Raw genomic sequence first — 24370 nt, forward strand, 5'->3', positions numbered from 1 at the left:
GTGAATCCATTGGAGTGAATTTGGAGGAGAAATGTACTGTACAGCCACCATCATTCTTGTCATCCGCTACGGACCACAGCCGACGCGCTCTCCAGAGTATGAGGCGCCTGCTTTCCAGAGACCGTCTTCAACACTTCTTTCTTCCCTTGCTCCATCATATCCGCTTTGTTCTCTCTCTCGTTTTCATCCATTCTTCTGTCGCTAAGCCGACAGACACCTTCCGTGCTCTTCATCGTGCTTCGCCTTCCGCCTCACACGCACACACCGTCGTCTATTGATTGAATAAGAGTCGACTTGAGCGAACGCGTATCGTCTAAGTCGTGCACCACAGCCTGAAGCTTCTCGATGGTTACTTGGGGTCCAGACTCTCTCGCGACTAGTGTCTGTTGATGACATGGAGGAACGCCAACTTTGCATTCAAATTTGAGCCCGTCCGTATGGGGAAGGTTGTTATGTCTACTCTCAAGGCAGCACTCTTATCCCCTCGCTGAATGTCATTCAACGGCCATCTAATCGTGGAGGTTGTTGTAGTCATGTCCCGGAGGCAGTCTCGATATGTTGGTGGCACGGCACAGAAGGACAAACGAGTTTTGATCCTTGCAACTTCAGAAGAGCTTCAGCAATGTGTGTAAGGCATCCTTCGGTCGTTCTTTTCCTTTTTAACAACGGTCTCCTGTAGTCTCAACGAACATTCACACTCTGCTTGCGTCTGAGTTAGTGCATTCAAGTGCTGAAACGGAACGAAAATAGGTCGGGACTCAATTGCTATTAAGTACATGCACTCTCGCCAACGATCTAAGACGTCCAGTAAAATACAAGCTAAGCCAAGTGCAAACTTGCCAGTCAAACGCTACCGTTCATCCGGCATCATCCCCGTTTCCTCCCAAGCCGCCTGCGCCTCGTCCCACGCCTTTTTAATGATCCGCTCACACTTCTCCGACCTCGGCTTGAACGATATGTTATACAACTTTGGTATACTCACGAACCCATCTGAGAACGTCCGCTCATCATCCGCAATATCCGGGATAATCGGTTTACCAGTCTTCTCGTCGATGGGAGCCTGGAAGTCGATACCCCAAAGGATGCGAGAGAGCACGATGAAGAGGGAGGCTTCAGCGATGTAGCTTCCCTGGCAGAAACGGCGGCCCCAGCCAAAGACATAGCTGCGAGTGAGGTTAGTATAATGGATGTCGTTGGAAGCGAGGGAAGAGCTCACTGGTCACGGTCCTGATCCGGTCCGCTCGCCCAGCGTGTGGGGTTTCCGGGGACGTAGAACCGCTCTGGTTGGAACGCGGTGGGGTTGCTGTAAGACACAGAAGGGTTAGTGCACGTCGGTACGCCCATCTGAAACTCACGGGTAACGTGCGGGATCCATATGGATAGCCCATACATTTCCGATGACCGTTGACCCCTTGGGGATAAACCACCCATTATAAACTTCATCCTCATCCGCACTATGCGGAATACCTGAATAGATCATCATCAGCCAACCACCACAGGGCCCATAACAATCCCAGTCTTACCCATAATCGTCGGCGGTCTCCTCCTCAGCGTCTCCTTGATACACGCAACAAAGTATGGCAAGTTGGGCTCGTCATCGAATGTCGGCATCCGGTCCGGGCCCACGACGCTGTCTATTTCCGCTCTGACCTTCTCGAGGACGGCTGGGTGGCTGAGCATGAACAAGATGAAAGATTGCATCGTGCTGGCTGTCGTGTCGGACCCAGCTTCGAGGACGGTTGCTGCAGTGTAAGCAAGGAGCGTATCGCGGAGCCAGCCGTCTTCAGTGAGCCCGCATCCTGGAGCCTCGGCATGGCCGTTTTCGGCGCGCTGTTTGAGGTACGAACCGACATAGCAGGGTACCGAGTCGCCCTTGCTGATATCGGCTTGTATGTCGTCAAGGAGACCACCCCATAGTTCCATTTCCCTGGGTATCGCATCAACTTTTTATAAGTGGGATAATACAAATTCGCCCGCACCATTCATGCATCTTCCGGCCCTTGATTCGCCATGGGGCGAGGACGTCAGGGAGCTTGCGGAGAATGGGGAATGCATCTGCGCTATTATCCCGAGTGTTATGGAAGCTTTGTCGAGGCTAAAAATTGATGGACACATACAGGTAATTTCCTGGCTGTCCGACGGTAGTAAAATTGGCCAGGACTGCATAAATTTTATGTCTTCGTACAAGGGTAAGATTTGTGGAGAGTCACAAGTGAGCGATCTACGTACAAGCGATGATTGTTCAAGATCTTGTGCGCTCTTTTGCCGTATGTCACCGTCATAACGATGCTGGTTGTCTATTAACACTATTGTCAGTCTAAGAGGCCAGCGGAAGAAGCCAAAGGCTACTTACGTATCGGCGTATCAAAGAGAACCAGTGCTCTTCGGGGACAACGCCGTTGGACCCTTCTTTGAGGTTCTGTGCGACGCTGTAGTCGCCGTGCGAGAGCATGTCGTTCAGAAGGACACATGATTCAAGATGCTGGGATGGCCGTAGTTTCTTGGACGCCGTAGGCCCGATGGATGAATGCAGACTTTTTCTTGCGACCTTGGGGACAAGTTACGCGACCAGATACTGAAGTGGCGAGGAGCGGCGTACCTTCCATTCCCTGTCATAAGGCAAAAACACCAATCGTTGTCCTGCGCTCATGATATCATGTGCAACGTGTGGAGGTGAACGACTGGAAAAGGATTTGCTGCGATTCACAAAAAGCTCGTCAGCAGCTTCGGCGGTGTTCAAGACGATGACATCCTGGGGTCCGAGTCGAAGGTGATAGATGGGACCGTACTTCAAAGCCCATTCTCTGAACTAAACTTCATGAGCACTACAGCAGGATCAAACGTGTTTCTCCCTAGCTTACCTGGGGGTACGGTCTTAGCACAGGGACTTGGAATAAATTTCCAAAGAATGGAATTTTTGAGGGCCCAGGAGGGAGCGTGCGCGTGCCATTCTTTCGTGATTGGACAAATGCCACGAAGAGCGCTGACAGTATAAGAATGACGGTAGCTTCAGTTGTTGATAAGAACGCCATGTCTTGGAAGGGGCTGAAGACAGGGATGACATGCTATATAGCCGCTGACACGGGTAACGAATAGTCGGAATTACGCGTGGCCATTATGACCGCGTAAAAAGATATCCAGTGCACAGATGGCTGACGGTGACAGTGTGGTGGGTACTAGATTCGTCGGTTTTCAAGTGGATCCCCGTAATCGCGCCGGGCATGTGACCAATTCTGCCGATGTTCTCTCGCATGACAAAGCTCCTGCAAGAGAGTGGTGATGTTTTCCTGCCCGGTTTTCTGTCTTCCTTTCTCTTCGCTGGACAATGACGGAAGTAACTTACGGTATGGCAAAGGACGAGGAATCCACTTTATCTCCTCATCTTGATCTGCCAAACGCCAAGGAAGGGTCGATCTCTCCACAGCAAAATCCGCGAGATTATGAGCCTACAGACGGGGGTTTCAAGGCGTGGTCGACTGTATTAGGAGCGTCCTTAGTGGGATTATGCACTTTTGGGTACTAGATCCCTCCCCCGGGTATCCACCTAATAATTGACTTTTTTGCACAGTTTTGTAAACGCTTACGGCGCCTTCTCGGACTACTACAATGAAACATACCTGTCAGACTACTCGCCCACCCTTATATCCATGATTGGCGCTTTGCAAGTGTTTCTGCTGTATATCTGTTCGTGGGTCTCGCGCCCTGTCCTCCGAGTAGGTCCGTATTTTACCTCATGACCTCAATGCAGTTGCAGGGTTCGCTGGAGCTGTGTTCGACGCTCTGGGCCCGCGTCTTCTTGTACCTGGAAGCGGAATCGTTGTCGCGTTCTCGATATTTATGCTCTCGATCACAAAGCCTCAGAAGATATGGCAGCAATATTTGTGTCAAGGAGTCTTGTTCAATGTCGGTGCAACGTTTGGGTGCGTGGGCTCTCTATATCAAAGTCAGCTGTGCCGCCGCCTTACGAGCACATAAATTAAAGATAACAAAGGTTATCTTCTTTAATATGTCTCTATAGAATTTATCGTCATCCTCCCAGCTGACTTGCCGAGTTTGTGCCCTGATCTGACCTTCATTCATACTTAGATATTTCCCTTGCTTGGCTATCACTGCACATTGGTTCCGGCGTAAAAATGCGTACGCTACTGGGTGTGTCGCCGCAGGAGTCAGCGTCGGCGGGATTATAATCCCAATCATGATGCATCGGCTCCTCCCAAAGATTGGCTTTGGTAGGATTTTGTTCTCTACTCACTTGTGCTCTAGATCGCTGACTGCCCAAAAGGCTGGACGATTCGCATTATTGGATTTATCTGCCTCTTCTGCTACACCGTGGCGATGATCACGATCTACCCTCGTCGTCCCACGAAGCCTCTCCCTCCAATGTCCAGACTTTTAGATTTTGGTGCATTCAAGCACCCAACATACAGCCTCTTAGCAATTGGCGGATGGATATCCATCTTCTCGACATTCAATCCCTTCGTTTATGTGGGACTGTACGGTTCCGTCGCGTTTGGTGAATCCAAACTGACTTCGTATTACCTCGCAATTCTCTGTGCGGCTTCTATCGTTGGACGCGTCGGTCATGGACTGATCGCTGATCGCCTGGGAAGGTGAGTAAGAGTTTATTCGGGGGCTATATTGGGGACTCGGAAATCTGCATCGCTTGGTTGGGTCGATCATTTTTCGATCGGTGGTTAGTACTCGATCATAATAGGGGACATAACGACGTCATGCTACTCGCTCGTTTTCTCAACTTTTTTCATCCATCTGATGCGTTTCCTTCAGGTATAACCTTATATGCGCAGCAACGCTCCTGTCCTCCATCCTTATACTCGCACTCTGGTATACCTCTTCTACCGAAGGCGGTTTGGTCGCCTTTGCTGTTCTGTATGGATTCGCTTCCGGCCCTTTCTTCTCTCTCTTCCCCGTACTGCGTCCCTAAAAGTGAGCTTGCATCTCGATGGCTGACTAACTACTGGTAGGCTTGCGTGGCACAGATATCCCCCATCGAGCGCGTAGGCGCGCGCATGGGGATGATGTTCACATTCATGTCCATTGGGGCTCTTTCCGGGACACCTATTGGTGGTGTGTTCATTCAGACCAAGACGATTGAGAACTTTCATAGGTTGATATTGTTTTCTGTCAGTATGCGTGTTTTATGCAGTTTTCGGTGGCTGATGTGTTAGCAGGGCATCGTGGGACTGGGAGGATCTATGGTGTTGTTTCTAGCTCGGTTTAGCCTTCAGCGGAAGATCTTTGTAATTGTATAATGTCTGAAGCATTAGAAACGGAATGCTGATTTCTCTGCGTAGCCGTTGTGAAAAGAGCTGGCGTCATACTTTGTCTGTCTCCTCGATATCACCGAGGGAATTTTGAAGCAGTTGCATGGGTCCAAAATCCTTTAATCAGATAAACATGATCCGATCAAACACCGTCCTTTCACACCGTCTCTTGACCCTTTCAGCCCACTGTCCCACAATAACTCTGTCATTGGGCCTCATCTGCACACCTCGACTGTTTAAACTCGAGCAGTAACATTGCACATACGGCAACTGCCAACTGGATATACTAGAGGCAATGGAATTCTCAAAGCCTTGACATGTGTTGCCCGTCATTCCCACAAGTACGTCAAATTCGCGGAATTCCAATCCGAAGTAACAGCAGCTGATCATCAATGTGATTGATGCTTTCACGTCTTCTCAACACAACACAGCTAGCGTTCAGTCTAGCGCTCTTCCCAACTGACAGCCATGTCTTCTCCCGGCCAGTACGGACAGATTTCTTTCCCTCAAAAACTCAAGGTATTTTCTTTGGCAACGATCGTGCTGCGTATGTCCCCATTATCTTAATTCTGCTTGCTTTATTCAATCGATTTCCCAGCTCTCTACTCGCTATGGACAGTGATAACATATCCATTCTCCTCGACTCTACGGAAGAAAACGTTGAAACTTGCCGTATCCCATGCTCAAGCGAGATTTGTCACCGACGTACTCTCTGTCGCCGAGCTGCAGTTCATTTCAGGCCTCAGCGTCGATGTTTACAAGAAATGGGCAAAGAAGAATAAACAGCCGGTTGCTGTTGAAGATCTTCCAGAAGAAGGCGCGAGCCTTTTATGGATCGGCCCTAAGCGTACGGACAAGGTGATATTCTATTGCCACGGTACGCGACCCTTTCTTCCACAATTCGGAATATTTGACACCGAGTTCCTTTAGGTGGCGGGTACGTTGCACCATTCTGGGACTCTTTCCTAGCCTTCTGGAGGCACGCGCAAGTAGAACTAGAAGCCCGGAACATACAAGTCGGGATCGCTCTCATGGCCTACAGTGCGTGTAACCCAACCCAATCTAGTTGACCGCTTTTAACGCCAAAGCAGATCTCATCCCCCCGGGGAAATTCCCAAGCCAGCTACGCGAAGCCAAATCCGGGCTCGAGCATCTCTTCAAAGCAGGTGTCAAGCCGGAAAACATCCTGCTTGCCGGAGACTCGGCGGGAGCGAACCTCGTCTTGCAGGTCTTCTCACACATCCTCCACCCCCTCGCTTCTATCGAGCCTATAAGCTTCCCCCCAGGGTCCCCCCCTCGGTTCCTGGGCATGTACCTCTCATCCCCATGGGTCTCTCCCAGTGGTGATATCGGAATGGGACCCGCGATCAATAACAAGAAGGACGTCTTGGGGCCAAAGACATACCGAGCGTGGGGAAAATTTCCCCTCCAGGATGTCCCAGAAGCGGATCTGCCGTTCATGGAACCGGCCAAGGCGCCGAAGACGTGGTTTGTGGGTATCGAGAAGATGGTGGAGCACATCCTTGTCACGTCGGGCGAGGCGGAGTGTATCACCGAGTCGCATGTGAAGTTCTATGAGGAGTATCTGAAGGAGAAGCACTCTGATGTGAAGTTTGTCGTGCAGAAGGATGGGGTGCATGATAGTGTTTTGTTTGAGCTCGCTTTGGAGAAGCGGCCTGTGCAGGAATTGGCGGGGGTGGTCGTGGATTGGGTGGCGGATACGTTTGGAGAGACATGAAATGCTGGAATGGTTGGTTTCGTTTGAGCGGTGTCTGCTTTGCATGTTGAACATTTGTAAATTTGTGTTGGTATAAGGTTTATATTGTTTGCCCCTACCTGTTATTCAGTTTTCTTTTGCGACGCGCTCTGTCACTTTTATAATTGTTTGTATACACGTTGACAGTCTAGGGTGGTCTTGTAAATGAGAAAAGAAACATCGGACTTTCCATAAATCAAGGTTTGGGGCGTCAAAGCCACTCTGATATTCCAGAAATAGCCTTTAAATGCCTGTAGATAGATAGTCGGCATTAAGTGCAGAATAGAAGTGAGATTACGAGCGGAGGGTAGGTAAGGTTGACTGCTGGCTCTGCCTAATAGACTGTAGCTACTTATATACTACTATGTAGATGAAATATAATGGTAAGGTACAAGGCAATAGGAACAATATGAGTAAGAAAAGACTACACCGCTAAGTCAACAGTGACACAAAATCCCCTACACACCATACATGAACTCCAGTCACCTGCATCCTTCTGTCTTGCATGCCTGAAGGTACTGTGCCGTGTAACGATGAAATGAGATATGTTTACAAATATCTTCTGTTGAAGGCTTTGAAAAGTCGCCTTACGGAACGGAACATACTTGCGGTGATCCCCTTGAGACTTGGAGCAGATGAAGACGCACCTCCGGTGATATCATTCGCCGTCAGAGCGAAAGACAGATGAGACGCGAAAGATGCGATGAGTAGTCCTCTTTGTGATGTTCCTGAATCAAGTCCGAGTCGTGAAATAAGGTACGGATCAAATCCTCCATTCCAATGAGATGATATTTCTGGCATTTTTACGTGCATGTGTCTAGTATGTGCCGTGCTGCCGTTGCAGTTTATCATGTTCCACGACGAGACGCATTCCTACATGAACCTTGTGTGTGTATGCGCGAATGAGCCTTGGTTTTGAATGGCATGTTTAGAAATGTAATCTCTGTTTTGGTGCTACGCATCACTTCATCCTTTGTTCTGTTTATCGTCGTTATTTTTGAAATTAGCTGGCGAGGCACTTATGTCACTTGCAGAATGCAGGAATGAATGTTTTGAATGAATGATGCTTTGGAGAAATCGTATAGGTGGTAGTTGACCTTTTGCACCTGGGAGCGCTGTCCTCGCGTGCTCCGTTCGAGTGCCCCGTTCGGAAGGTCGGCCCGGAGTACAGCCTAGTTTGGAATTCGATCAACTGTCGGGGCCCGAGGGTTTCTTGTCCTCTCACTGTCATCATGGACTCCTCCGCCGTTAACGCCAACGTCAGCGTCGACGACTTTGACAGCATTCTGCTCTACTCCCCCGACGAATCCGTATGGACCACACCAGATCCTTCAAGTTCCGACTTCGATGCCGCTTCGAGCCAATGGTGGATGGGAACGTACCATGCGACGGAAACAATAAACGCCTCAGTCAGCCTCAACTTTACCGGTATGGCCTATTTTTTCTTGGTTGCTTTCTGAGCGGTTACCGAAGGGGGGGGGGGGGGATTTAGGGCCGGCGATTTACATCTACGGCGATTCTGGCCCAAATTACGGATCGTACGAGGTCACGATTGATTCGAACACGACGACTTTGAGCGCGTATTCCTCGAGTAACGCATCCGTGCCGTATCTTTTGTACGGAAATGGCGCTCTGGAGTATGCCAACCACTCGTTAACCCTTAAGAATGTCGGAGCGAAGGGTAGCGACAGCGGCGGAAACGGGTTTCTATTTGACTTTCTCCGGATGACCGTGCAGCTTGCGCCTAAAGGGTGAGTTGGTTTTTATATGCGAAATCTTTTGTTAGCCTACGAATCACACAACAGAGCGACAGTCACGAATACGACCCTCCAAGAGACTGACTCTTCGATTACGTATACAGGCGAATGGGGGAACAATACCTCGACCGCCTTTAGTGGAGGAGGCTCAAAATACACGAATGGGAACCTAGCCTCCTTCTCACTGGACTTTCACGGCGAGTCGCCATTGGTCCTTTTCTCTTCTACCGTGGCTTGGCTTGGCTGATGGTACTGGCCGTTTTTTTTTTAGGATCAGCTATCTACGTCTTCGGCGACAAGAAGAACGACCATCGAGAGTACAACGTCTACCTCGACAACGGGACCGCGCAGACGTTTAATGGCACCTCGGGCTGTGGAGGAGCCTTTGGACAGACGTGCGAGCAGCAGGAGCCCTGCCTGAAGTTCTTCGCGTCCAATCTTGATGGATCCGTGCATTCGCTGAGGCTCGAGAACTTGGCCGGGGTTAACCAGTCGTATTTTGGTGCTGCGATCTTCTTACTTTATACCTTTATGACGACGAGCTGACGGTCAGAGGAACAGATCTAGACAGTATTGTTTTGGCTGTTCCATCGGAATATGCTCCTCGAGAGTTATCGGACTCATCCGCATCAAGCAGTGCATCCGTGACATCCTCGTCGTCGGCTTCCTCAACTTCGACCAGTTCTTCCAACGGTACCGTCCCGCTCGTCTCGTGGAATCCAATGCTGCTCCTCTTCATGGCGTTTATCTACTTGTTCAAGACACGACTCCACTAAACTTTTTATCATTTGGGCTTCTTCTTAACTTATATCACCCACCAAGACGCTGTATTCCATCAATTTTAGCATATAAAAAGATCAGGGATTCTCTTTGTTTTCTTTCTGTTCGGCGATCAGGACAAGTTGTTTAGTCCATTTTGCATGTTCCCTACCTACCTACTATACGCCCAGGACTTGGTATTTAGTCTCTTATTGTGTTTTCCTTTTACGCTTTCCCGCGATCTTTGCACTGAAGTATACCCACGATCAAGCATAGATAGATACCAGCAAACTGCATTGTCTTTTCCAACCGAGCACTGCTGATGGGGCTTCAGGATGAGCAGACCCACCCAAATCATACGAGGTTCCCAGAGCCTATGTGCGAGCAGATTCTGAATAACCTCCTACATAGAACCACTTCCTGAATCAACGACGCTATGTTCGCAGGCCTCTCTGCCTGCCTCGGGATGGACATCTCATGGCCATATATGAGGGAAGCCTGGATCTGAAACCACCAAAATCGATTTCGCCAGCGCGCTCACAGATACCAAACTCCATCATCAACCAACCCATACCCCCTCCCAACCTATGTATTACTAATATAGAGTACGAATGAACATTGAGGCCCATGTAACGAATACAATTTAATTACACCTTGATAAGGCTACATAATCAGAGGGTATCTAAAGTGTCCCCTCGAGAGATATCTATTCCACCCACCCACCCACCTACTTACATACGATCTGAATCATACACCCGCACTGCCCGGCCGCGGCAGCTCTCCAAACGTAACCTTGTTCCGCGCATCTTCAGCCATCATCATCCTCGGCGTGCTCGCCCCACTTGCACGCTGCTGCTGCTGCTGCTCCTCATCCACGAAGCGTATAGACCGCGACGGCGACGCCTCCCTCGACGAATGCATCGCCCTCACATCGTCGACCCTCGGACGCTGACGCTGCTGCTGCTGCTGCTGCTGCTGCTGCTGCATGGACTCTCTCCCCCGGCCTTCCCGGGCCACAAAGTGCCCCGCCAGGCCGCGTCGTATCGAGGCTCGCCGCCTCTTCGTTCCAGGCTTCGCCGGAGCCTTTATCCGGGGCGATTTCGACCGCTTCCGTCTGTCCACAGTAGCCGTCGCGGGCCCAGCCTCAGCATTACTACGGTCCGATGCCCATCCCTCTTCCTCTTCTTCTTCTTCTTCTTCCTCCTCCTCCTCCTCCTCGCCTTTTGGCGGAAGACCGCTCCTGCTAGCAGCCTTGGACACTTCATGCTCAATGTTGCGCGCGACGACCTTAGAGGACCTATCTGCCAGCCGCCCAAGTAGAGCCTTGACTTCACGGCGGACAGAGCCGTCGTGCCCCGCAGTGCGAATAGTGTGAGACTCTTCTTCTCCTTCTCTGCCTGCATTCTTGATAACCTCGACTTCAACCTAAAAAAAAAAAAGGAGAAGCAGTCAGTCGCCTCTCAATGAGTCAGTCATTCACAATATGCTCATACCTCCTCGCCGGGCCCAGCACGCCGTTCGATGACTCTGTGTGGACCTTCCTGCCACTCATAAACAGTCCCCCTTCCATCAGGAGGCTCCTCGCCTTCCGGCATATGCAGCGAAGCCTCCGTCTTCTCCTTCTCTTTGGCCTTTTGAACGACGTCCATCTCCATCCCCACCTCGCCTTCATGCTCCACTTCCATCTGCGACAACGTCGGAGGCGCGCTGTCATCACTCGGCGAGCTTCCCACCTCAGTCTTCTCCTCCGGTGTCATTTCCCCTCGTTCCATGTCATCCACCTGATCGCGATTAACGACAATATCCTCCCGCCTATCCACCATCCGTGCCTGGTTCGTCCAATCAGGCATCGTGGTGTGTCGAGACCACGTCCGCGATACAGTATGCACGCGACGACCAAGAGAAAAGGACGGAATCGACAGACCGTGGATGGTGATGGAGCACAGAACCATGAACGCTACAATCGGCTGGATGGTGTCCATGAGTAATTCATTCTGATGGCTGGGGTTGTCGCCTAGCTTATCACGCAGAACCTGCGCAGCAAGCGTCGATATGAACACGGCACCTGATAGAACTATCGTTAGCGGGCAAAAAAAAAAAAAGGAGATTAAAAAAAAATAGGATAGATACCAATTCCAATGGGCCCAAAGTGTCCACTAAAGACAGCCTCGCGGAACGTCTTAATACCTGGAATCCACCTGTACAGCGCCATCATGACTGGGAGCCTTCTGAGAAGGAGGATGAGAATGGCAATGACGATCAAACGCCACACGCTGAGGGTGAGTTCTTCATTAGCGAAATCGCTAAACGGCATCCACGCGCCCACAAAGACAAACGCGGCAATGTTAAAGAGCAGGTCGATGACGGAACTAAAAACAGACTCTTCCGTCTGTCGGTTGAAGAAGCCATCCCACGCGAACGCAGTGCCGCAGGCAAATGCCGACAAGAGGTCATCTGAGCCGAGAAGAGTGGTCACCCCAGTGGCGAACATGGCGAGTGAGACATACTGGGCAACATACGAATGTCGATCTATGAGATCGTGTCGTTCGCAAAATTTCATTAGGTGCCTGAAGCCGAAGCCAAGGCAGGAACCGATGACGACGCCAAGGACGACCTGATCTGCTTTAGTGTAAGAAGACAAGAAGGTGCGCCCTGAAGTATGGAGATCACGTACAGAGCCACAGGAGAAGGAACCAATCTTTGATAGCTTTCCCGGTGTTGGGGGCGTCAATGACGAGGTAGAGAGCGATATAGAGGAAAGGGAAAGCGGCACCGTCGTTGCAACCACTCTCTGCGGCCAAGAGATGTCGGATATGAGCGGGGACGTGTTTGTCGGCATATTTCCCACCGACGACAGCGGCTGCGAGAATGGGGTCCGTTGGCGTGAGACACGCGGCGATGGCGAGAGAAGACAGAAAATTAAGGCCTGGAATCAGGGCGTAAATGAGACCGGCGGAGACGAACCAGCCCTAGAGACTTGTTAGACAAAGACGAGAAGCGAAAAAAAAAAAAAAGTGAACGCACCCAGGTCATTACGGGAGCCAAAAGGAAGAAAAGGCTTTTCCAGTGGCGTCGCATGTACGCTTTGGGCAACTCCACCCCTATGGCAAAGACACCTATTGCGAGGACAACCCTGGTGAACTCCAGAACGATAGTATTGGTCGAATCCTCGTTGCCCCAGGCTCGGGGGTTGAATATCCCTGCGCCGTATGGACCTGAAAGCGAAGCAGCACCTTGAGCCACCGCGCCAAGAGTAGGAAAATCAAGCTGAACACACACCGATAATGACACCGAACACAAAGGCCCAACATGCTTCTCCGATATACAGCTGCGGGTCGACGTCGGTGACGAAAACGGAGGAGGGGAAAGTTCGTGATACACACACACACACCTTTTCACGGAGAAACAAAGAAAACATGCCGAACTGGAACAAAGGTCAGCACCAGCTTGCAGTCGTGAGACAGTCACTCACCAGCACGATGAACCCGCCAAGACATGAATATATGACATGTGGTTTCGTCACCTCAAACTGTATAGCACGATGAGCGGTCGACCAACAACGTCGGTCGGACAAAAGGAATCGCACGCACAGGGTAAAAGCCCATGACGTAGGGACCGCGTGCACTCCTCCGGGGCACCTAATAGCGAAATTGGCTCAGCCTGGGCAATGGCGAGCAATGAATGACTAAAGGGCGTGAAACTCGTTGTCTAGGACGACGACGAGAATGGTTGATGGCGGCAAGACGGAAGATTATAGAGGTCCGGCTCTGCGGTTTTTTTTTTGCAAATTGGGGGAACTGACGTCGATCGAAGCCTCTGCTTGGCACTGGGAGGACGGACCGGAGTTCCACCAAGACGGACGGACGGGCAAACAACGAGCAGCGAGCAGACAAGAACTGGTCGGTCGGTGTGGGATTTTTTGGTTGGGGGGTGGGGGGGCTGTCAACGGACCTCGGTGTATTAGTAGTATTCGCCCTGAAAGACCTTTCGTAATCCTCAGTGAGCAACGGTATCGGCATGGTGTTCTTTTTTTCATTTAAAAGGTCCTTTTCATTCATCATTTAATTTTCTAACAGTGTCTGTATTTACTGTTCTCCCGCATGTGAACATCCTTATGCAGCCTCATTTCCCCCTGGGGACGCCACTTTACCTATAGGTTGTGTCGTTCTTCGATAACACCTGATCCTTCCTTATCATTCGCCATCATCAAGTTCTTCTTGGCCAGTCGCCATCAAACGGTATAGCGGTACCGATAGGATTACATCTTGGCATCTGAACTAGGACCCTCAAATCAAAGGCCAAGCAAGGTCCGTGTAAGACCCTGCAACAAGTTGCCATAGGTGCGCCTGTAGATCGCGCTTTTCGAGTGAAAACCACGCCTCTCACGAGTTACTCATGCCGCCTGATGTTCTTTGCATTTTCAAACGTGTTTTACAGTCGCAGTCTACCGATAAGAGGACTCGGCACGCCAATGCGGTGCAGTCAATTTGTCAAATAAACGCAAAATTGGGAGCAACACCACTAATAACTCAGCACTCCAACGACGTGAAACACCTTCTGAGGACGAACACGAGGTTCGAAAGAATTTCTTTATAAAAAGAAAAAAAATTAAATCCAGCCATCTGTACAAAAAAAGGCCGGCTGTACTTATCGATGGTCGGAGCTTCTGTCTTTCCTCCGCGAATAGGGCCTTTTTGAGAGATCAGCGGAATGTGGCGGACTACGGCTGGTACCACGAGTTTGTTTGGGCACCAAGGCGGGTAGGCACTAGTGCGAAAAAGCTCCTCAGTCGGACCGACCTCGAAAAATCCCGTAATTTACTGGGGTCATGATCCTCCTTTACGAGATAAAAGTGTGCTTTTGGTACGCAGTAGCTCTGCGGCTGGCGCCAATACGCAGCTGGATGGAAAAAGGGGCATCATGAACAACTAACTGTGAAGGGACGAGAGGCACGAGTTCCTGCGCCGCCGGGAAGCTTGTCAGGAAGGCAGCCATGGTGACTAAGCGCCTTCATCGTCCAGCGCTTTTCCGAGCTTGGAGGGGCAAAAGAGGCCAAGCTCTCGTTAGCTTCTCGCGTCTAAAAGGAAATCCAACGGAATACGGAGTTCCTTAGTTGGTTTGGTAATGGAGAATCAATGTGTGCGGGGGTTGTAGATGAAGTACTCGTACGCTCTCGCAGGGGTGGGAAAGGCAAGCTGTTTAGAATAACCAAAGATCGCTCTAAAACCATTTTCAACTCTTAGCGATATCGAAAAGAATACAAGTGACACTACTCACCTGTGTTCCGGTATTGTACGTCAGCTGTTTCAATGATTCCCATTATGCATGCTTCAATTCAAAGGCATTTCCGTCTTCTAGCGCGGCAGCCTTCCTGAGCTTCCATTACTGCGGCCAATCCGATACGAGTCATCGAACTCAGCACCAGTCGAGCGCAGTTCAAGTTCAAGGTGCGCAGGCCCTGGTATGATGGAATCGAGTCATAAAGATCATGACTAGCCCGAACCAGTAATGGGCCGAGGAACTAACCTCCCAACTCCGGATCCTAAATAAAAACGTAGAAGACGACCCAGCATGCGCAGAACCAATCCCACACACGATGTTCACGACTGAGCGTCTTTATCTACGCGCCTTCAGGGACTCCGACTTGGAGTCCCTCCTCAACCTCTGGAACGACCCACTCGTTCAGCCAATGATTACGAACGAATACATCTGTCCGCGCGGAAGCAGATTTGCCGAATTCCTCCGCAAAGCGGCTGATTCAGAGAAGAATACCCTCTGGCTCATCGTCAAGGCACGCGATTCGGGAGAATTCGTGGGACAGACAACGTTAACGGTGGGAAATCATAAGAATCGCGATGGTACATTCGGTGTTATGCTCTTGCCCAAGTTTTGGGGTCAGGGGTATGGGACTGAGGTTACAAAGTTTGTCGTGGACTATTCGTTTAGAGAACTGGCGCTGCACAGGGTTTCTTTATCGGTCTTTGAAAGGAACAAGAGCGCTATCAATTTGTATAAGAGGATGTAAGTTTTTCGTCGAACGGAGCATTAAGTTCGGGACTAACCAAAATTGATACGCAGGGGATTTCTTGAGGAAGGTCGAAAGCGGAAGGCCAATTGGGTTCATGGAGGATGGGAGGATATTTTCTTGATGGCAATATTGGATGAGGAATGGGAGGTACAACGTGTGACGTTAAAATTAGGTTGACGAAATCCAATCCAAGTACTGAATGCATATGATTTGGGCTGGGCCCACGGGGCACATAAGACCCCGAGATGAAGATCACAAGAGTACAATGAAAGACCGAAATGCGTTTCCGGAGAAAGGAACAAAAGGAAATATGCTCAGGGCCGAGACCGCCAAGATTTCAGACGAGCTGATGCATCGGAATAGACTGAGCGTATCAAGCTAGTCATGAAAGGGTGTACCATACGCTTAGCAAAGGGCTTGTAGGGAGAAACCCTACCTTTGACGGGTAGGAACCAGCCCAGCCTGGCAATCTCGGTTGGTACGTGGTAGTGGCCACCTCGGTCGACATCTTATTAGTCATGCGTCTTTATCAACAATGAAAACGCGTTGAGTAAAATTCAAAAATCGACTTGCCTGAGATTAAAGTACGGTCACCATGAAAAAAAAAAGGCAGGGTTGAGATCTTCAGCTTTGTCGCTCTGACGCGATGCTCGTCGCCGTCGTCCGAGTCGCTCGAGATGGATGGTCTCGAATTATCCGTCTAAGGCCGCTCGACGATTCATTCCAGTATACAAGTATGCAAAAGGTCCGCGGACACACCCGCAACATCCGCCGTTCCTCTTGGCATCAAATGCACAAGCGACAGTGATGACTTCCCCAAAATAAGCAAATAGATTGTCTTGATTGCTTTCTCCGTCTTTCGGTGGGCAAGCGCACCTCAAACACAGATATGCATATAATCATCCCAGAGTCAGCACGAAACTTCAGCAAGGCGAGCGAGTGATGAGGTAGTAGCTCACTGCTTCATGGACGACGACTGATGATGACCAAGTTACAGAGTTGCATACGACGGTGTTTTCTCCACAATTAAATCCGTGTAGCGCTGGTAGAAGGGCCATTCACGTTCTCGGGCACCAGGAGCATGCGTATTTTCACTATACCCGTTACACGGCCATTTTAAGCGACCTTGTCACCAGCCAACAATCGACCATGGCGGCAGCATTGAGTTGAATGAGTGCGCCGAAGCAAAAAGGTAGATCCTGGGGCCCCGAGACCATAGTTGCTATTTGCCACGCCGCTATGACGAGGCAACGGGGTTGCTCCACGACGGGGTCCCAGTCCGGTCCCTCATGCCATTGTGAAGCTAACAATGACAGGAGCCGGGAGAAGTCGCTACTTCCTAGGGCTGCACCAAACTGGCACTAATCTCCAAGGGAAGGTGACCCGGCATTGAGTTGGGAAATCGACGGTGCAAAGGAGGTTTCGTTTTGACCCGGAAGATAGAAGACGATAGCATCGATCCCCGGGGCATAAGTATGTTGTGGTCCGTAACGGTGGAAGGAAATCTTTGTCTTTAAATGCCAGACGGCGGTCTGGCGTGGAAACTGATGAGTATGCAATCTCTGTGTGTTTCCATCCGTACATAAGCGCATATATGCTGACTTGTGCACTCCACCAGTAACGTTTTTGCCTCGTAGCAGCAGTATGCCATCCAGCAGTGGGGTATGACATGGATCGCCTAGCCACCAATCCCAAATGTCCTTGATGCATTCCATCCTTTGCCAAGCTCGAAGTCGATACCGTCCTCGAAGGCTCCTTGGCGACTCTGGTGAGGCGAAGCGCTGCTCAATACGTCTTGGACAGGAGAAAAAAAACAGAGAAGGCCAGACATCATTGATAAGGAAGACAGCAGTGGTGAAAGAGTCGGGAAGACGATGGTCGAGATGGTCGAGATAGGGAAGCAAGGACGGAAAGAGATACAGTTAGGACTCGGAGTGGTATTTATACCTCGGAACTGCCCTACAAAAATGCGTGACCTGCTAAACGCGTCGCGCCTGACTTCCCTCGAGCACGTGTGCGTTTCCAACAAAAGCTTGAGATCAAACTGACGAGAGCGGTTCGATTCGCCAACAGGGATAACCAGACACTCGGTACCTGAGAAGGACATGTAAGCACCATAATAAATGAAAAAGAGATTGGCAGACTATACGATCCATCGTCAAACAATAGCTGCATAAACTCTAGCTTACTCCAGCGTCAGATTTTAGTTATCAAAATCTGTCCGTTGAGGAGGCAAATAAAGAAAAATAAAGATCCACACTAATGTAAAACGAAAATTGCATTGCATTGCCTTGATATCCCTTGAATTTGGGCATCGCCTGAGGTATCGATGAGGGATTCATGAGAAAGAAAGCTTAGGTGGCTGCGGAGGAACGTAAGGGAGGGTGTTCGGTCCGGTTGCCGAGTTACTGCAAGCGTCTATTCAAGCGTCTGCGGTGTCCAAGCCAGAGAGTTGAGCTCTTAAGCGCTTACGTCTCACATGTCTCATTCTACATTATCGACTGGCAGAACAAAACGTGGTGAGCGGAAAGAAGGAAGCATGCCGCCAAGGGCAATACCATGAGCTCATAACAGAAACAAATACATTAATTCCCCGACAATTTGATATTTTCTCGCTTGATCTCCTACTTATTTGCTTCCCTTGTGCTGCTAGATTTTACTGCGGCCTTACGGATAGACCGCCTATCTCGTCATGAAGGTCGCTGTCGTGGGTTCTGGTGTCGCTGGTCTCGCAGCTACCTGGGTATTGTTCCCACCTCTGAAACTAGTTGCTGTCTGACTTTTCTGTATACAGGCATTGAACGAGTACAGCAACCACGAAGTTCATTTATACGAAGCAGACGAACGGCCTGGTGGCCATGCCAATACAGTCCCGTTTGGCTACAAGAACAAGGATGGATCGAGGCAGACGGTGAAAGTCGATACGTGTGTCAGTTTCAAGTCTCATTTGAGTGTCTTCTTACGCGTTTTTACAGTGGATTTGTATATGCCTCCAACCCTTTCTCGTGAACAGCGGCTAACAGTTCGAATAAGATTGTTCTCAACCCGTCTACGTACCCCAACTTTCTGAGATTCCTCAAGTTACATCCTTCGGTGGAAATCATGCCAACGGAGATGACATTCAGTGTAACTCGGGACAATGGGAAGTTCGAATGGGCAGGCAACAACCTTGCTACACTGTTTTGTCAACCTTGGCGACTCTTGGACCGGAATATGTGGCGGATGGTATACGACATACTGCGGTTCAATGCCAGTGCAAGGCGGCTTGTGTCAATGTGGAATAAGCAGAACGTTGACGCATGGGAGGACTATTCCATCGGCGAATACCTGGAGTGGGGCTCCTACTCTGATGCTTTTCGCGACAACTACTTGATTGTAAGCCTCACTACTTTTACCTTGGGTAATCGACGGTCTGGACGATTGACTGACGGCATTCCATGTAGCCCATGACCGCCGCTATATGGAGCACGCCACCGGATAAATGTGCTCTTGATTTTCCCGCTCGAACTTTGGTACATGGCTTTCCTGCTTTGCGTTCGACTCGCTCACGCACCCCACTAGATCCAATTTATGCATAATCATCATCTCCTTCAACTCACCGGCAAGCCATCTTGGCTGACCTTCAGAAATGGAAGGTGGGCGCCTCCTTCTTTAGTTCTATCCACTATCTCAAACTCTTCCAGTCACGCCTACGTAAATGCCATTCTATCCAAACTTCCTTCATCGCAGTTACATCTCGCCGCTGCGGTTAAATCGATCAGGACAGGATCTAGGATAATACTAACGACTGAAGATGGCAGAGAGGAATCATACGATCACGTCGTCATGGCCTGCCATTCTGATGCTGTGCTTTCAATTATCAAAGCTGGGGGTAGTATGCAGCCAAAGGAAGAAGAGATTTTAAGGATGTTCAAATGGAATAAGAATGAGACTGTCCTACATTCAGACTCTAAAGTTTGTCGTCTTAACCCTTGTCGTCACCCCCATTTCTTACCTTCCCTCCAGCTGATGCCTAGGAGCAACATCGCCTGGTCCTGTTGGAACTATCTGACTTACTCCACCGTAGATCGAGACGGAGAAAGAAAAGCTAACGTTGACCAAGTGTCCATGTAAGCCGATATCGTCTATTATGCTGTATCCAGTCGCTAATCCTGCCCTTCAGAACGTGTACGTGTGTTCTTTGCCTTCCTTGCCTGGCATTTCACCCCTCACCGAATCTTTGCAGATGGCATGAATGCGGTTCAGCATATATCGAAGAAAAACGTTGGTCCGGTTCTTGTAACGCTCAATCCTCCATTTGAGCCCAACCCTACCACTGTCCGTGGACGATGGCACTACCACCACCCGGTTCTCGACGGAGATGCTCTCCGCGCACAGAACATGATGGCATCGATACAAGGCACTCGGGGTATAACGTATGCCGGCGCCTACTTGAACTTTGGCTTCCATGAAGACGGGTTCACGTCTGGACTCCTTGCGGTCCGAGATCTGGGCGTATGTCTGCCGTTTGAGCTGGAGTTTGTGGAAGGGAGCGTCTGGGAGACCTCCGTGAAAAAGGAGAGAACCAAGGATTGGACCGTGGAGTGGGCGGCCGCGTTCTTTGACCTTTTGCAAGGGTTCGGGATTAGATATGTTGTTGGGAGGATATTGGGGTTGATCCTTGGGTATTGGCTGTGGTTACTAGGACTCTGTGGTATCGAGTTCGATTTCTAAGTTTTTAATATCGGCATCTTCCTTTTTATCATCTACTCTCGATTTGCTCTCAATAGTTTCCATTCACGTTTTATAGTGCATAGCTTTCTGTACGGTAATTTCTTAGGTACGTTGACGATTTGATAGGATCACTGGATAAATTGATTCTGATGGGTATATTATCATAAGAGTATATTACTCATCCGGTATCCTCAAATATTGCCATGCTTGTTTCTTTCGTCGCAACTCCTGTCAGCGGAACGACGTGAGTTCAAGAGAAGCCGAAGAACAAGGATATGCACTGTAACAAATTAAGGGCAGAAAGTGTGTGTGTACGTCTGACCAAGAGCAGAGTTACGATCAGCAGCGTAGTCCGTTGAGTAAGAGTACGCTTGATCAGCGGGACATGAACTCGAAGTCCATGTCACGCTAGTTCCGTCTGAGCTGGCCAGCTTCGTATTAATGTTGATGGCCAAATTGACACGGCTCAAATCCCAGGACGTTCTCCCTCCGCCGGAGGATCCAAAGTTTGCATATCCGTACTCTGAGACGATCACACCGGAGTTGAGACCAGCGTCTGTGCATACCATGCCTGAGGGGAGTCAATGTTTAGTAAGAGGGGGGAGTCTGAAGGAATAGAAACTGGGGACGAACCTCCGACGCATCCGCCGGTAGCGCAGCTCGCGCCATTGGAGTTACAGCCTGTACGTCCCCAGGCACGGATCCCCTGGAGCGACAGCGGTTAACGGCGTGGAGAAGTAAACGGTTTAGGGTACACGTACGAGGGCGTAGTCGTCAACACTGAAGCTAGCAGATGCTCCCGACGCTAAAGTCGTCCCAAAAGAGACAGAGGTGTCGGGAACACCGTACGGGGCCTTCCCAACAGCAGGCCAGACGGCTGTAGAACAATGATGAGTTGTGCATTTGCGCTGGCCTGGCCTAGGCATGGCTTACTGTAGCTGCATTTATTCTTGAAGGTGATTGTGAAGGCGGAGGTCGACGAGATGAGCGCCACGAGGAAGCCAAAGGAGAGCGCCACGTTCTTCATGGTGTGGAATGCGAATGTACAGTAGTACTGCTCATTGAAGCCTTGGACACGTCTAATAAATACTCTCACCTATGAAACATCCACACAATATGCCAAATCAACGGGGTTTCAGAAGTAACCGGCATCAGCGACGAGCTTGAAAATTTATAATTGAATTGCATCGATGCTAAGGCACCCACATGAACACTAGTCTCGAACTCACCATTTCTCGGGACGCGATCAAGATGGGCAACAAAATTGGATGCGACCGGGGCGCGATCTCTGCGCGAGCAGTGAGTTGGTTGCCGCCATCGTGACGTCAGGAACAGGGCCTGAGCGGAGTCGTTGAGGGTGGCGGCGTTGCGAAGGCAACAGGTACGAATACGCCAGAAAAGCCTTCTGGCTTGGGCCTCCAAGGGTACTGTGAAAATGCTGTTGTTGTCATGGTCATGACAACTTCCCTTGGTGTCTGACCGTCTATTTTTTCTTTTTTTTTGAACGGTTGTTTGAGCGAAAGTGGCACCTGTCTTCGATGGCGACTAGAAGCAGGAGCGCGTTTGAATATACCCTTTTATTCTGATACCACTGCAGTAGCGCAGAGCTTGAGTGATTTACAACGTTCATTGACTAGTCTACTAGAGAGCCGAAGGTAAGCAAGGTAAAAATGGCATGATAATTGAACCATACCCCATTGGTACTCCGAGTCTCAGGTGCTGCATGCGGGTTAGGACCATGCATACTACAGTCAATATCGAAAATGATTTGAAATATAGATCACTGCAACACCAACGTTGAAACAACGCACTAAATGCGGTCATAGACTCCGAGAAGGATGCGTACAGGAATTCGCTGCGGGAGACTTATTTTTTCGTGCAAAAAAAGAGAGAACAGATATGAATAAATGAGTTACTTGAGGTTCAACGAGATAATGTTTGAGAGATATTGGCGACTCACGTCGAGAGCAGGCACGGGACCGTTATACAGAAGAGTGACGTGAGTGGCAAGCACGGAATTCGGCCCGGCATAAATTTAAAATCCCGGCCCAAGATCTCCCCGTCTTGCTCTTTTGCTTTTTCAACCCTTCTTTCCCGTCGAAGCCATGCAGCTCAAGCTTCGAACAAAAATACCTTCTCACTACTAGCTTTATATCGAAATCGCCGAGCCGGGTGGCCCTAATGCCCTGGACGAACAGCCATTCGAACACACTTCAAGTTGGCGTCAACACCCGTTCATACATCTTTCAATTACCCTTTTAAATAGTTCTGGAGCTCACGGCCTCGCCACGTCCTTCAGTTCTCATAAAGGAGTCGATGCCTTTCAAACAAGACTGTTCGACTGCGGTGATGAAATCATCAATGTGAGCGGAGAGCCATTGACGAGAGAGAGTTGATGCAGTTGATGCAGTACCGTGAGTAAGATCAGAGATCCATAATGGCCTTCTGTCTCAATAACGAAGGGCGAGCATGATGCGATGATACTTAACCGGCCACATACCAGTTTCCGAAAACAATATTGCAACGGGCGAATGCTTGGCAATACCCAGTAAGCGACGAATAAACAGGTTCTCTCCAGTTGAGCGAGCAAGGTAGAGTCGATGCAAGCAAGGATCAAGTGTGGCATATAAATAGAGATCCCATCTTTGATGGTTGGGGGGAGGGATGGTACCTGCAAAGTTCTCGGCGCCGACTCAACAGGACGTTAACTAACTTCCGGCTCTGGAAGCTTTCTTGTAATGATGCTCTTTAAAAATAGACCTGGGGAAGAAGAAGGACACTCAGTGGTGCTAGGCATGGTTCCGTCGGCGCCATCTTTTGTGCTGCTACTGCGCTCCCAGTCACGACAAATTACGCTGAGGTACCACTAATCACGCTGTGGAAAAGGGTAACCTTTTAGCCCTCCATAATTTTGTACCCTTCTCGCTGGGAAGGAAATGTTGAAATATACCCGGTGGAGGTACAGCTTCTCAGGCTCTCTTGTCCAGGTCCTTCCGCTCATTCATCTGGATTCATCTGCTGTTTCAGTACTCAGTAATATGGAGATAGGAACGGACGTTTCCAGTATTTTGGGGTCCCATATGGGGCTAATTTGATTGCCAGTGGTTCTTACGGCCGGACATTTGTCTCTGACTTCCCAGTGGCCTGCTCGGTGTGTGTCCTGCCATTTTTCACGAACATGTACTTTACCTACCGTCTGTCCGGCTCAGTTCTCAGTTTATTGGTTGTTGGATGCGCGGATTACTGACCTGTGTAGCACCGGCTTGAGCCTAACAGACGGGGGTTTCAAGGCGTGGTCGACTGTATTAAGAGCGTCCTTAGTGGGATTATGCACTTTGGGGCAGTCAGCGATCTAGAGCAAGTGAGTAGAGAACAAAACCCTACCAAAGCCAACCTTTGGGAGGAGCCGATGCATCATGATTGGGATTATAATCCCGCCGATGCTGGCTCCTGTGGCGACACACCCAGTCGTGTACGCATTTTTACGCCGGAACCAATGTGTATTGATGGCTAACCAAGGGAAAAATCTAAATATGAATGAAGGTCAGATCAAAGAATATACTCGGTAAATCAGCTGGGGGGATGATGGTAAATTCTATAGAGATATATTAAAGATGATGATCTTTGTTATCTTTAATTTGATGTGCTCGTAAGCTAACTTTGATATAGAGAGCACACGCACCCAAACGTTGCACCGACATTGAACAAGACTCCTTGACACAGATATTGGTCCCATATCTTCTGAGGCTTTGTAATCGAGAGCATGAATATAGAGAACACGGCAACGATTCCGCTTCCAGGTACAAGAAGACGCGGGGCCAGAGCGTCGAACACAGCTCCAGAGAACCCTGCAACTGCATTGAGGTCATGAGGTAAAACACAGACGACAGGGCGCGAGACCCACGAACAGATATACAGCAGAAACACCTGCAAAACGCCAATCATGGATATAAGGGTGGGTGAGTAGTCTGACAGGTATGTTTCATTGTAGTAGTCCGAGAAGGCGCTGTAAGCATTTACAAAACTGTAGCCGGCCCCATCTGATGACTCCTTTATTCATCACGAATCTAAAACT

General features: G+C 49.7%; 11 protein-coding genes across 11 annotated transcripts; 5 read left to right on the top strand and 6 right to left on the bottom strand.

Annotated features, from left to right (window-relative positions):
• Positions 1-716: 716 nt before the first annotated feature.
• Positions 717-2922, bottom strand: BT62DRAFT_932596 (cytochrome P450). Its single transcript, XM_043186381.1, has 10 exons — positions 2862-2922; positions 2600-2809; positions 2354-2548; positions 2230-2297; positions 2118-2177; positions 1980-2060; positions 1524-1927; positions 1356-1467; positions 1217-1303; positions 717-1163 (listed from the first exon to the last, which is right to left on the bottom strand). Exons 3-10 carry the CDS (start codon positions 2450-2452, stop codon positions 851-853), a joined length of 1224 nt encoding a protein of 407 aa, XP_043039008.1. The 5' UTR covers positions 2453-2548; positions 2600-2809; positions 2862-2922; the 3' UTR covers positions 717-850.
• Positions 2353-3289, bottom strand: BT62DRAFT_932600 (cytochrome P450). The gene is made up of 2 exons (XM_043186382.1): positions 2862-3289; positions 2353-2809 (listed from the first exon to the last, which is right to left on the bottom strand). Exons 1-2 carry the CDS (start codon positions 3030-3032, stop codon positions 2561-2563), a joined length of 420 nt encoding a protein of 139 aa, XP_043039009.1. The 5' UTR covers positions 3033-3289; the 3' UTR covers positions 2353-2560.
• Positions 3290-3346: 57 nt separating this feature from the next.
• Positions 3347-5270, top strand: BT62DRAFT_896198 (MFS general substrate transporter; the record flags this gene model as incomplete). The annotated part of the gene is made up of 8 exons (XM_043183249.1): positions 3347-3516; positions 3569-3684; positions 3749-3920; positions 4087-4229; positions 4283-4610; positions 4786-4927; positions 4983-5141; positions 5190-5270. The coding sequence occupies 8 exons, from the start codon at positions 3347-3349 to the stop codon at positions 5268-5270; spliced, it is 1311 nt and encodes a 436-aa protein (XP_043039010.1).
• Positions 5271-5708: 438 nt separating this feature from the next.
• Positions 5709-7277, top strand: BT62DRAFT_932603 (alpha/beta-hydrolase). Its single transcript, XM_043186383.1, has 4 exons — positions 5709-5829; positions 5881-6159; positions 6213-6323; positions 6374-7277. The coding sequence occupies exons 1-4, from the start codon at positions 5751-5753 to the stop codon at positions 7018-7020; spliced, it is 1116 nt and encodes a 371-aa protein (XP_043039011.1). The 5' UTR covers positions 5709-5750; the 3' UTR covers positions 7021-7277.
• Positions 7278-8256: 979 nt separating this feature from the next.
• BT62DRAFT_932605 (uncharacterized protein) lies at positions 8257-9881 on the top strand. The gene is made up of 5 exons (XM_043186384.1): positions 8257-8466; positions 8531-8789; positions 8844-8992; positions 9067-9297; positions 9357-9881. The coding sequence occupies exons 1-5, from the start codon at positions 8271-8273 to the stop codon at positions 9569-9571; spliced, it is 1050 nt and encodes a 349-aa protein (XP_043039012.1). The 5' UTR covers positions 8257-8270; the 3' UTR covers positions 9572-9881.
• A 171-nt stretch (positions 9882-10052) lies between these two features.
• Positions 10053-13483, bottom strand: BT62DRAFT_932606 (uncharacterized protein). The gene is made up of 7 exons (XM_043186385.1): positions 13044-13483; positions 12834-12985; positions 12579-12769; positions 12229-12523; positions 11685-12173; positions 11048-11619; positions 10053-10979 (listed from the first exon to the last, which is right to left on the bottom strand). The coding sequence occupies exons 1-7, from the start codon at positions 13049-13051 to the stop codon at positions 10302-10304; spliced, it is 2385 nt and encodes a 794-aa protein (XP_043039013.1). The 5' UTR covers positions 13052-13483; the 3' UTR covers positions 10053-10301.
• Positions 13484-14274: 791 nt separating this feature from the next.
• Positions 14275-14874, bottom strand: BT62DRAFT_1006486 (uncharacterized protein; the record flags this gene model as incomplete). Its single annotated transcript, XM_043177251.1, has 4 exons — positions 14275-14436; positions 14488-14631; positions 14656-14774; positions 14832-14874. 4 exons carry the CDS (start codon positions 14872-14874, stop codon positions 14275-14277), a joined length of 468 nt encoding a protein of 155 aa, XP_043039014.1.
• A 276-nt stretch (positions 14875-15150) lies between these two features.
• On the top strand, positions 15151-15759 carry BT62DRAFT_896639 (acyl-CoA N-acyltransferase; the record flags this gene model as incomplete). The annotated part of the gene is made up of 2 exons (XM_043183270.1): positions 15151-15575; positions 15633-15759. The coding sequence occupies 2 exons, from the start codon at positions 15151-15153 to the stop codon at positions 15757-15759; spliced, it is 552 nt and encodes a 183-aa protein (XP_043039015.1).
• Positions 15760-18033: 2274 nt separating this feature from the next.
• Positions 18034-20295, top strand: BT62DRAFT_969180 (FAD/NAD(P)-binding domain-containing protein; the record flags this gene model as incomplete). Its single annotated transcript, XM_043188935.1, has 11 exons — positions 18034-18325; positions 18377-18507; positions 18558-18564; positions 18616-18957; positions 19026-19094; positions 19144-19217; positions 19266-19536; positions 19588-19691; positions 19745-19749; positions 19808-20103; positions 20143-20295. The coding sequence occupies exons 1-11, from the start codon at positions 18275-18277 to the stop codon at positions 20293-20295; spliced, it is 1503 nt and encodes a 500-aa protein (XP_043039016.1). The 5' UTR covers positions 18034-18274.
• Positions 20296-20585: 290 nt separating this feature from the next.
• Positions 20586-21322, bottom strand: BT62DRAFT_981034 (Osmotin thaumatin-like protein; the record flags this gene model as incomplete). Its single annotated transcript, XM_043189559.1, has 4 exons — positions 20586-20866; positions 20929-21001; positions 21057-21172; positions 21229-21322. The coding sequence occupies 4 exons, from the start codon at positions 21320-21322 to the stop codon at positions 20586-20588; spliced, it is 564 nt and encodes a 187-aa protein (XP_043039017.1).
• Positions 21323-23365: 2043 nt separating this feature from the next.
• BT62DRAFT_932611 (uncharacterized protein) lies at positions 23366-24304 on the bottom strand. The gene is made up of 5 exons (XM_043186386.1): positions 24204-24304; positions 23978-24143; positions 23680-23822; positions 23544-23628; positions 23366-23491 (listed from the first exon to the last, which is right to left on the bottom strand). Exons 1-5 carry the CDS (start codon positions 24238-24240, stop codon positions 23485-23487), a joined length of 438 nt encoding a protein of 145 aa, XP_043039018.1. The 5' UTR covers positions 24241-24304; the 3' UTR covers positions 23366-23484.
• Between the last annotated feature and the right edge of the window lie 66 nt (positions 24305-24370).

This window comes from Guyanagaster necrorhizus (genome assembly GCF_019112545.1).
Source record: "Guyanagaster necrorhizus MCA 3950 unplaced genomic scaffold BT62scaffold_14, whole genome shotgun sequence".
NCBI lineage: Eukaryota > Fungi > Basidiomycota > Agaricomycetes > Agaricales > Physalacriaceae > Guyanagaster > Guyanagaster necrorhizus.

Excerpts from the sequence above, each read along its gene's own strand:
- BT62DRAFT_932596 (XM_043186381.1), bottom strand. The coding sequence starts at position 2,452 with ATGCTCTCGCACGGCGACTACAGCGTCGCACAGAACCTCAAAGAAGGG. Across the intron at positions 2,298-2,353 it reads TCTCTTTGATACGCCGATAC|ACAACCAGCATCGTTATGAC; the intron begins GTAAGTAGCCTT and ends TAGTGTTAATAG. Across the intron at positions 1,468-1,523 it reads GAGACCGCCGACGATTATGG|GTATTCCGCATAGTGCGGAT; the intron begins GTAAGACTGGGA and ends TGATCTATTCAG.
- BT62DRAFT_932611 (XM_043186386.1), bottom strand. The coding sequence starts at position 24,240 with ATGATTGGCGTTTTGCAGGTGTTTCTGCTGTATATCT. Across the intron at positions 24,144-24,203 it reads GGTGTTTCTGCTGTATATCT|GGTTCTCTGGAGCTGTGTTC; the intron begins GTTCGTGGGTCT and ends ATGCAGTTGCAG. Across the intron at positions 23,629-23,679 it reads CCTCCCAAAGGTTGGCTTTG|TGCATAATCCCACTAAGGAC; the intron begins GTAGGGTTTTGT and ends ACTGCCCCAAAG.
- BT62DRAFT_932603 (XM_043186383.1), top strand. The coding sequence starts at position 5,751 with ATGTCTTCTCCCGGCCAGTACGGACAGATTTCTTTCCCTCAAAAACTC. Across the intron at positions 5,830-5,880 it reads TTTGGCAACGATCGTGCTGC|CTCTCTACTCGCTATGGACA; the intron begins GTATGTCCCCAT and ends TCGATTTCCCAG. Across the intron at positions 6,160-6,212 it reads GGTGATATTCTATTGCCACG|GTGGCGGGTACGTTGCACCA; the intron begins GTACGCGACCCT and ends GAGTTCCTTTAG.
- BT62DRAFT_932605 (XM_043186384.1), top strand. The coding sequence starts at position 8,271 with ATGGACTCCTCCGCCGTTAACGCCAACGTCAGCGTCGACGACTTTGAC. Across the intron at positions 8,467-8,530 it reads AGTCAGCCTCAACTTTACCG|GGCCGGCGATTTACATCTAC; the intron begins GTATGGCCTATT and ends GGGGGGATTTAG. Across the intron at positions 8,790-8,843 it reads GTGCAGCTTGCGCCTAAAGG|AGCGACAGTCACGAATACGA; the intron begins GTGAGTTGGTTT and ends ATCACACAACAG.
- BT62DRAFT_932606 (XM_043186385.1), bottom strand. Across the intron at positions 12,524-12,578 it reads TGGCTCCCGTAATGACCTGG|GGCTGGTTCGTCTCCGCCGG; the intron begins GTGCGTTCACTT and ends ACAAGTCTCTAG. Across the intron at positions 12,174-12,228 it reads GTTCCTTCTCCTGTGGCTCT|ATCAGGTCGTCCTTGGCGTC; the intron begins GTACGTGATCTC and ends ACACTAAAGCAG.
- BT62DRAFT_932600 (XM_043186382.1), bottom strand. The coding sequence starts at position 3,032 with ATGGCGTTCTTATCAACAACTGAAGCTACCGTCATTCTTATACTGTCA. Across the intron at positions 2,810-2,861 it reads TGCTAAGACCGTACCCCCAG|TTCAGAGAATGGGCTTTGAA; the intron begins GTAAGCTAGGGA and ends CATGAAGTTTAG.